The sequence below is a fragment of the Psammomys obesus genome, unplaced genomic scaffold (assembly GCF_907164565.1).
Source record: "Psammomys obesus unplaced genomic scaffold, mPsaObe1.curated_primary_1811, whole genome shotgun sequence".
In the NCBI taxonomy this organism is placed as follows: domain Eukaryota; kingdom Metazoa; phylum Chordata; class Mammalia; order Rodentia; family Muridae; genus Psammomys; species Psammomys obesus.
This window is the reverse complement of record NW_026596073.1, coordinates 26,307,142-26,317,709: the sequence shown is the minus strand read 5'-3', so window position 1 is coordinate 26,317,709 and position 10,568 is coordinate 26,307,142. Positions and strand designations below refer to the sequence as shown.

The 10,568-nt window shown below is 48.7% G+C and overlaps 1 protein-coding gene across 2 annotated transcripts in view; it reads right to left on the bottom strand.

The window, feature by feature from the left end:
- Usp13 (ubiquitin specific peptidase 13) overlaps positions 1-9,136 on the bottom strand; it is a 94,401-nt gene extending 85,265 nt beyond the window's left edge. For both annotated transcript variants that reach the window (XM_055626119.1, XM_055626120.1), the window contains exon 1: positions 8,963-9,136. In XM_055626119.1, coding sequence (XP_055482094.1) covers positions 8,963-9,124 — 162 coding nt within the window. In that variant the 5' untranslated portion in view covers positions 9,125-9,136. The remainder of the gene's footprint in view (positions 1-8,962) is intronic.
- Between the last annotated feature and the right edge of the window lie 1,432 nt (positions 9,137-10,568).

Sequence of the window (10,568 nt, the reverse complement as noted above, 5' to 3'; positions counted from 1 at the left end):
AAGAAGAAGAAGAAGAAGAAGAAGAAGAAGAAGAAGAAGAAGAAGAAAAAAGAGCAGCTTTTCCTTCCCTGCTGTTGCATTCGAGGCAGAAGGGGCAGGACAGGGACAGCCACCTGCCTGACTCAAGTGAGGCCCCTGTGCTAGGCATTCTGCCAGGCTTTCCTGTAGAGAGAGGAGAGATGTGCCCTCATGAATGTCAAAGGGTGGCTCATTCCCTGCGAAGTGGCCACTGCTGGCTGGACTCTCTCTATCCACACAATTTCCAAGACCGCAAGGACTGAGCGGGAAGATGCTGCTGAATTCCCTGAAGAGTTGGCAATCCCCTCCATCTTTCTGCCCTCATTCGCTTTCCCAGGTATCAAATGAGGGCCCTGGAGAGAGAAAGCACAGTCACTGAGGCCCACTCAGGCTGGAGACCTGCCAACCAATACAGTGAGCCCCAAGTGGCCATGCACACGAGCCATTCAGAGGCCTTACATCCTGCTTCCTGTACTCCCACCCTCACATTCTTGCTCTTCTGTTCTCTTTCCTCCTGCCCAAGCAATGTTCTGATCTCCCCAGCAGACCAACAATCCTATTTCTAAGAACGGCTGGGAATAGACATCTATGTCCAGGTCACCCCTCGTCCATAGTTAGACCCGAAGAATTAGCCAGCTCAAGGAAGGCATTTGACTTCACTAGAATAAAATCTGCATGGTTGCAGCCACTTACACGTGTCTTAAGGCATTTCTGTTTCCTAGCTAATCACATACACTGGTACCCACCACAAATCTACTCCAGGGCGTATTTAAAGGCATGTGTATCCTTCCCAGAACAGTTGACGATAGCCTAACTTTTGGGGGAAATACTACCCAAGGCCCCTAGAAACCTGAGGGTCCCTGAGCTTAAGCCAATCAGAGAAAAGGAGACAAGGACACAGCAGGCACTGCTTCCTCCAAAAGTGGGTGGCAAGATTCCAGGAGCACAGAGGTGGGTCACAGCCCATCACAAATCCAGAGTATTCAAATGAGGCACTACCACATCCCCAGACTTCCCAGGTCTTACAAAATCCCAGCGTCCTTGTATTTCCTGTCTCACTTTCCTCGGGGTTGCCCTTGACACTGGCCAGGACTCCTTTTCTACTCCTGCTCTGTGGACTCCCCATGATCGTGGTCCTGAGGATGCGGTATCCTCCAGTACAAAAGCAACCTTTTATCTGGACCCTTGGCTCCAGGTCTCCAACTCCCCCAACTCGACACCTTGTCTAGTTTTCACTTCGAGAAGAGCACCCACCCAGCCTCCAGCCTCCCTGTTCCCTCAGTCCTAAACAGCCAGCCCATCTGAACTAATCTTGTTTTGAGACAGGGTCTTATGTAGCCTGGGCTAACCCTGAATTTGCCTACACAGCTAAGGCTGGCCTTGAACTTTCGGTCCTCCTGCCTTCACATACTAAGATAACAAAATTTTGTCACTCCTGCCGGTTCACCACCAGGTCAAATCTTATCGGGACCATCATCCTCTATAGCCCAATGGAGTAATAATCAGAATGCTGCCATTTCCCACTGACTGGCTCTTCCAGAAGAGACAATTTTGTGTCTCAAACACATAAAAGACCTTCATGCCCTCCCGCAACAAGCTACCCCAGTGGATCCATCTAGGAGTCCAAGCCAGAAGCATTGCTTGTTCTCATTCGTAGAACCTGCATGCATGCTGTGATGGTTTGAAGAGATTTGGCCCTCATAGATTCACGTGTTTTAATGCTTGGCCCATAGGCAGTGGCACTGTTAGGAGGTGTGGCCTGCTTGGAGGAAGCGTGTGTCGCTGTGAGGGAAGGCTTTGAGGTCTCCTTTATTCAAGCTCTGCCCACTGTGTAATCCAATCTCCTTGCTGCCTACAGATCAAGATGGAGCACTTTCAGCAACTCCATCACCATGTCTGCTCGCACACTTCCATGCTTCCTGCCATGATGATAATGGACTAAACCTCTGAAACTGTAAGCCAGCCCCAATTAAGTGTTTTCCTTTATAAGAGTTGCCTTGGTCATGGTGTCCCATCCAAGCAATAAAACCCTAACTAAGACATATATGTTTTAAGTGCCACATTTAAATATTGTATAAGTGCTTTATGGCGGGGGTTGTCTAGTCGTATAACACATCACAGCTTACATCGCATCTGTTATACAGCAGACTCTGAAAAACCCCTTGAAGATGTCACCTAAGCTCTCTGAACCTGTGAAACAGGAGAGCCACAGTAACTGTGTCCCTTCTGCCAGTAACACCCATGGTACACAGAAGATGTTCAGGAAAGTCCCCAATGTTTGGTGGGTTCGTATTGGACACATTCAAGTAGGATACACAAAGATCCATCACTTTCCTCCTGTCCATGGGCCTCTGCGGCCTCCATTTACTCACAGCTCTGCCACTATGTCACCTGCCCAAGTTCGGCTGAATATTAGGGTCTAAGTAAGAAGTGAGAGTGACTCAGTGACACAAAACCAAATGGGGACAGGGAAAATAAGGGCCTGAGGTAGTCCAGGCTGGCCTTGAACTCACTATGTATCAGAAGATGACCTTGAACTCCTGATCATCTTGCCTCCATCTCTCTAGTGCTAGGGTTGCAAGCCTACACTCTTACGCGGGTTTTGTGCATTTCTGAGGACAGACATGCTGGGAAAAGCAAAGGTTTTGCTTATCACTGGAAACTCGCACTATCCTGCATCCCAGGAATCATCACAGGCCAGTACGGGCATGCACAGCTCCATCATATTCACGTCACTCTTGCGCTGTCCTGATGTTCCAGCTCTTGCTGAGACAGCCTCTGTGGGCATAGACAACGGGGTCCAGGGGCAATCGCACAGTACTACATGAATGATGACGGCTCAGTGCTGGTGGCACCCACAGACACCGGGCCCTTCGTCCTCTCCTGGGGAAACATCACAGGGTCAATTCTACAAAGCCCCTGGGGCATCTAGAATCACAGTATACAAGGCACCATTCCCTGGCATCTCAAATGTCAAACGTAGGACTTCAGCAGTAATACAGCAAAATTAAAGTACCACGCTGGCGATTTAATAACAGTTTTCACTCCAAAATGTATGTTCAGGATCGTAAAAATAAGCAACCAGAAAAGATTCAGGCTTAGTAATACAGACTTTGACATGGTGTAATTTCCAGCTTTCTGTTCTTTTTCCTTTAGTTCTCTATTATATTCTAACCTTACTTACTCGATGGTTTGAACAACCTGCATCCTACCTAGGACAGCAATCCCCCCCAAAAAAAAGTGTTTAAAAACAAATAAAAGGGGGGAGACAAAGTAAGAGCCTAGCCCAGCTTGCTGGGGATTAACACCTGAACCAGCTTTAACGCATGGAACTCCTAAGACTGAAAAGGCATCTGGGAGCTAAGCACAGAACAGGTGGGTCAGCAAGGTAAACTGCTGAGCTGAGGTAGAGTCATCTGAACAGCAGCCCTGGGGAGCTCTGGGCAGGAAATGATGTCAAACAGGCACCTAAAAAGGTTACAGAGGACAGTGTGCAAGACTGGAGGGAGAGCAAGGCCACTGGTTAAGCTTCTGGAAGGGCCCAGCAAGAGCTGCTGAGGGCTTGAGCCTCGGCATGTACGGGACAGAGGAGGCTACTCCAGATCTGGTGACTGACAGAACGGGGTGTTAGAAGAGACAGATGCTGTTTGTCGTGGCACAATTCACAGAAGCCAAAGAGAGAAGCCATCCAATATCCATCAACAGATGAACAAATGAAGAAGAGCGTGAGCATCTATATACACAATGGGAAACTACTCAGCCTTTAAAAGGAAAAAAGTCCTGATATGTGCAGCATGGATAAAGACACCTAAGTGAAACAAACCACACACACTCACACACACACAGCTGTTACATGAGTTATATGAGGTAACTAGAACAGTAAGAACTATAGAGGTAGAGGTAGCATGGTTGACTATGAAAGCAGAAGGAGACCAATTAGGGAGAAGGAGAACAGCTGGAGTGGGAAAAAGGAAGTAGTGGGGTGAAATGTCAAAATTCAGTATGTATGTGTGTATACATGAAAATGTCATAATGAAACCCATATTATGTAGAATTAATATAGGGCAATGAAGAACATCGTTTAAAAAGAAGGTGTTTGCATGTTTGTGTATGAGTTTGTGTTCACATGTGCTAGTATATATACATGTATGTGTGTTCATACGTGTTCATGTATGTATGTGTATACATGTATATATGTGTATACATATATGTGTATACATATATATGTATATATGTGTATATGTGTGGGTGTTCAGATGGTGGGGTGTGCTGTATGCACACAAGGAGGCCAAAGGCTAATGTTAGATGTCTTCCTCAATCGTTTCTGGCCTTTTCTTTTGAGACAATTGTCCTGGAGCTGGACAATTTAGTTAGACTGGCTGGCCAGCAAGCCCCGGGAATCCTCCTGTCTCCACCGCACTGGAATTACAGACACAGGCCTTGATGCTCAGCTCTTTTCCTAAGTCTGGGGACCCAAGCTCAGGATCCCACACTTGTGTGACAAGTTTTACACTGACTGTGCCATCTTCCCAGCCCCTAGGAAACTGTTTAAAAAAAAAAAAAAAACAAATAGCTGGTCTTCCCTGCTGTTTCTGTTTCAGAAGATCTGGGTTGGGAAGCAAAAACTCCCAAAAGTCCCATTTCTAACAGTTCTAGGCGCCACCTGACACTGTGACCGGTGTATGAGTGACACGGGGTGGACAAGTTCAGGAAGATTCACCAGACCCCTAACAGGAAGTTTTCCCACAAGTAGACGTACTCTCAAAACTTCCCTGATTAGCTAAGTCAGTCGTGACTACAAGGCCCTTCTGCACTTGAATTTTACAAAGACGCCTGGGAAATCGGAGAGCCATGACCATCTAAGAACCATCTAAGAACCTTGGGAAATGGAAGCTCCTTCTTTGCAAACAGCCCTACTGGAAGGGAGGAAGGAGGTTCCGGGGCCATCCTCAGCTTCTCTCAACCCCTGGGTAGCCCTGTGAGGTGCTGAACAGTTCCTCAGCTGCTGTTGCTCCTGGAAGTCGGGGATGCTGAAGAGACCTTCCAGAGAAAATGCTCAGCTGGAAAGTGAGGGTGTGTCCTGGATCGACACTTGCACAGCAGGGCTGTGGGGTGGGCAGAAGATAAATACCCTCTCCCTCTTCCGTACCTCATGTGGAAGGCTGGAGGAGCATTCCACAGCTTCCCCTCCCTGGGACTTGTTGCCAGCTGCAGGCTGGTAAGCCAGGGCTCTCCTTGTCACCATCCCTTTCCCTTCCCTGAGACAGCTTGCCGACACAAGCTGCCTGTTCCGAAGCCTGCTCTTTTCAGTGAGCCAAGATAAGGCCAGTGTGACTGTTAACATTCACCGTCAACCTGACAGGACCCAGAATCACCGAGGAGACAAACCTCGCCGTGGCTGTGAGGGGGGTTCTCAGTTGGGTTCACTGCAGTAGGGAAACTATCCCATGTGCTGGGGTTCTAGGCTGAATAACAAGGAGAAAAGCAAAGAAACACCAGCATTCACTTCCCTGTTTCCTGCCTGTGGATGCGAGGTGAGGAGCTTCCTCGAACTCCTGTCACCATGACTTCCTGCCTCCTCAAAGGACTGCACCCATTAGCCAAAATGGGATTTTGTCTACGACTTGTCATAACTACGAAAAAAAGATGGCTAAGATAACAAGGGATGGACAAGAAGCTCACTCCTCAATCAGAGGAGTGGTGTGCCCTGAACAGGACCTCCTGCTTTGTCCAAGACGTCACACCTAGTAAATGTTTCAAAAATAAGAATTAAAGGAATAAAATAAACAGGAAGAAAGCCAGTATGGAAGATATGGTACCTTGGTGCAGGAGTCTGTATACAACACAAACTATGCAGCATAGACAACCCAGGACAGGATGGAGTCAGGAGTAGTTGAGAAAGAGCCTTGAAAACTGATCACAAGGAAATGAGTGCTGCACAGTGAGTAACCACAGACTGGCCTCACCAGAGGGGACCCCACACAATCCCCCCACTCCCGCTCCACATCACAGAACTTTCAACACAGTATCTGACATCCACATCACAGACTCCAAGAGATGAACCCCATTAAGAAGAGTTGAACACACGGAGGCCGGAGGCTAGACCGGGGCAAAACCAAAGCGGCCTTTAGCATCTGTTCTGAACTAAACTCCGGAAGGAGGGACAAAACTGGGGAACACTGAGATCAGCTTCACACTGTCCAACTCACTACAGCCTACAAAGCTCTCATGACTACGCCTATCATATCTCACTTGTCCACGATACAAACGCTTGGACTCACTGTCTTTCTCCAAGTACTGGCAGAGTATTGTCTAACACGTATAAGGACCTACAACCAAGATAAGGTTCAGTGATAGAGAATGAGGTTAGCATGTACAAAGCCCAGAGTTAAAACCCAGCACCATAGACAGACAGACAGACAGACAGACAGACAACAGATAAACAGACAGATAATAAAAATAAATCAAGTACTTTTTGTTCAGGATTCAGGCCCTCCTTTCTACTCTTTTGAAGTTATGGCTTATTTGGTGCTATGATTTAAGTCTATCCTTGTCCCCACCACCAAATCCGTGCCCCAGATTGTGGTACTATTAAGGGGTGAGGTGTCAGAAGCTTTGGCATGGTCTGCCTAGCAGAAATGGGTCACGGGGGTTATATCTGCTTCTCGTGTTGGCCTGAGCCTTCTGCTTCCTTGAGCGGCCACACACTCCTAGCTGCTCCACTGTGCCCTCCCCTCTAACATGGACTGCACAATGAGCCAACTTAAATCTCACCTCTAGATGGCTGCTCCTGTCAGGATTTTTATCCTCGCAGCCAGAAAACTATCGCACTTGGCCAACACAATCTTTTTGTTTTCCGGTACATTATAGGCAAACAAGAAGGAAACATTTGTGTTTAGCATATTTTACCCATATAATTCCCTCTGCTAGGAATGTCCACCTACCTTATCTTCTATCATCTTTAGCTCTGAGCCTTTTCAAAACTGTCTGAAAGGAAGATGTCTTTCTTCAACCTGACTCCAATGTAATTGTTTTTTGACCTTTCTCTCAATGAAAGTTTTTTGCTATATTTGCCACCATCCAACTGTGTTTCTCACACGTGTGAGCTGGCACAAAGTTAAGTGTTCAAAAAACACTGGATCCTCAATGAACTGCTAAACTCGCACAGGGAAAAAAAAAAAAAAAAAAAAAAAAAAAAAAAAACTTCTCACTATCAGGACCATACTTTAAGTTATCAGTTAAAAAGCACTCGTCATCTTCCCTGAAATACAGACAACGAAACAGGATGATTCATAGCCTGTAAACAGTCCCAGGCTCCCACAAGGAACATGGCAACACCCATAAACTCATCCCTTACACGGACAAGAAGCTTCTGGAGCACTTTCTGGCACACAAAAAGCCAGCTCCTATCTAGGGAAACCAGTAACAACAATTAGCTTTTTCTTACACCTGCCTCCAGTAACAGTCCACCATGCAGAAAGCCATTTTCTAAGTCCTGAGGCGTTAGGCCGCCTTCCAGTGTCTGCAGTCTGCCCCTGGTTTAAGCCAGGTGCCAGCCAGGCTCCACTCCCGGAGTTTTTCATGTAACCTACCCCACAGGATCCACACAACCAAAAAAAAAAAAGAAAGAAAGAAAGAAAACGGTCTTTCCAAGAATGTTGTAGGTAACAGGCTGGGTTGACTGTCCCTGTGAATAATGTGGTCAAAATATACATAACTGTGAAATGTAACCTTTCACTCCACTCTACCTACGTCTCTTAAAAATATGAAAATAAACAGATAACAGATTTGTTAGGTTTGTTCCCCCAAATCACCTGGACTAGCATAATAGAAAAATGAAGCAATCCCACACAAGATAATAACGACAGAACCCTAAAGTACACCAACCAAAATAATGCTCCCAACTACCCCAAGCCCCAGGAAACTTCTGAGATTTTGCATCTCACTGGGGTTCTTCCTCCAATAACTCTCTATATTCTAAGAATAAAATACGTTGGACAACTTCTGTAAAACCTGTCTCTCCCTCCAACCCATGCACCTCACGATGCCCTAAGATCTGCTGGGTGACATATGAGATTCAAAGTGGAAGGATAAAAATAGCCTGGTCCTCAAAAAGGCAGATAGCCGCCAGACAGCTGAGTCACTTTGAAGCCCATTTTGACTACTGAAGGGGGTATTTCACTCTTGCTTCTGCTTCTCAGGCTCATCTCACAACCCACCGGGTTGGAAAACTCCACCATCCTCGCCAGTGGAAGGCCAGAACGCCTCTTAACTCCCTCTCCTCCCGCGGGGTCACGAATCGGGAGTGAACTTTTAATAATTCACACAGCGCACATCAGCCCAGTGACTCACTTAGAAGAAAAAGATTTGAGTAAGGCTTTAGGGAGCCATCGCAAGCCATCGACAGACTCTCTACTTCTGCCGCCCTAGTGGGACCACTGACCTGACAATGGCCAGAAAGGAATGGGATGGGAAACGGAGTGGGGGAGGAGAGCTCAGAGGCCAACAGCATTGTCCTGCGGTGAGAAATCCTGGGCTAGAAAAGGCTTCTGGACTCGAGAGAGAGGGGCTGTGCGCGTCGCGGGCTAGGGGGACTCTCGCCTACCAGGTCCCCGCCCTCTGTCACCCGCGAGAACATCTCGGAACCGAGGACTAACTCTTCCTTGCGGTTCTCGGCGCTGGGGCTGTGGGCGGAATGAGGAGTACCCGGGGCCCTAGCAGCCCAGCGCAGGCTAGCGGGGCTAAGGCCCCAGAGGACCCCACCTTCAGGCACCACAGCCCGGGGGCGCTCACTTGGTGCCGGAGAGCCAAACCGTGCGCCCGGAGGAGAAGCAGCTGGAAGAGAAGGAGGTCCCGGGCCCGCAACTCCTCGGGTCCCCTACCCCGCGTGCCACCGGGTTCCCCAGGCCGCCGGCCGCGCGACTGCGCCGTGGATCCTCCTTACCGGGGAGTCGTAGGAGAAGGCGCACTCGTTCTTGTAGACCCGGTCCCCCGACCTGGGCACGCGGATCGTGGGCATGTGCGGCACCAGCAGCTCGCCCAGGTCCCCTGCAGCCATCTTCCTGCCGCCGCCCGGCACGCTGAACAGGGCACCCCGGCGCTGCATGACCGCGGAGCGCGGCGGGCCTGGGGAGGAGCACGGCGCAGCGGGAGAGCCGGACCTGGGCGCAGGAGCCGCGCCGGCTGGGGATCGGCTCGGGCTGGGGAGGCTCGGCCCCTGCCCCGGCGGGCGGGAGCTGCTATTTTTAATCCAATGGCGAGTCGCCGGCCCAGCTGCAGCGTCAGGCGGGGCGCGCGCCAGCCGCAGCGCCGGGGAGGGGGATGCCGTCCGGGCGGGGACTCAGGAACCGGAGCCGGAGAGGCCCGGGGGTCCCCAAGCACGCCTCCCGAGCTGCCGGGAGCCCCACTTCGGGGATGTAATCCCCAACTGCCCAGGACCAAGTACCGGGAAGCCTGCACAAAAAGCGGTACATACCGCGACTTCCCCATAAATCGGGAAAGGGTGGGTGGGACGCGGGTGTCGCCTAGCTCTCAGGTTCTTCCTTGCTCCTTACTTTTTTTTTTTTTTTTAACACGCAAATCTCTGCAAAAGACACCAGGGTCCAACGGGGCCTGGAGAGGGGAGAGGTATATTTTTTTATATGTTACAAGGGTAGGGGGCTGTCGGATCCCTCCCCTCCGTAAGATAAGGGTGTCTGTTTTTCTCTGGCTTTACAATATCTCCTGTGTGACTCAAGGTCCCTAGCGAACATTCGGTGGCCTGATTTGAGGATCCATGCGCAAACGTGCATAGTCCTGTTCTTGCTTGTGGGTTCTTAAAAATAAAATAATGGAGGGGGGGCTTAATAGTGTGCGGATAGAGCATGATGTACTCTCATTTCTATCATTTTCATTTAAAAAAAAAAAAAGTAAATAACTGATCCAGGCAATCGGGAGATGGAGACAGGAGGATCAGGAACTCAAAATTAGCTGGGCTTAGCTACATGAGATGTTGTCATATAAAAACAAAACAAAACAAAAAGATACCCACCCCTCCTTAAAGGAGACTCGATTCCGTGCTTACAGCACAGGTCCGCTTCCCTTGGGGTTCCCTAAGTACACGCAGCATGCTACCAGAGCAAAGCTCCTCATGCTACCCAGAAGCGGCGAATCCAAGGCATTTTGTAAGACTCCCCGGACAGGAGTGTCCTTAAAGTCGTTGTTGCTGTTACTAAAATCCTCTTCTTCATAATGCTTTGGAGCAAAGAATCAGACACATGTCTTGGCTTCCGTGCTATCTACTAGGATCTCTGCCTGTTCACAAACTGTTTACAGAAAGAATCTTGATTTGGAATGTTCAAAGCTTAAAATCCAATTTATTTCTCATCTTACAGCTGATAAAGGATGTATCAAATTAGTCCAGGTTTTAGGAAAACTCTCATATTCATTGTTGGTCGAACAAAAATTGCAAACCACTGAAAGAGATACTTACTTTTATTTTTATGTTTGCCATTGTTGTTTAAAACAGAGTCTCCCTTTATCCCAAGCTAATCTTGACTGCTGGTAATCCC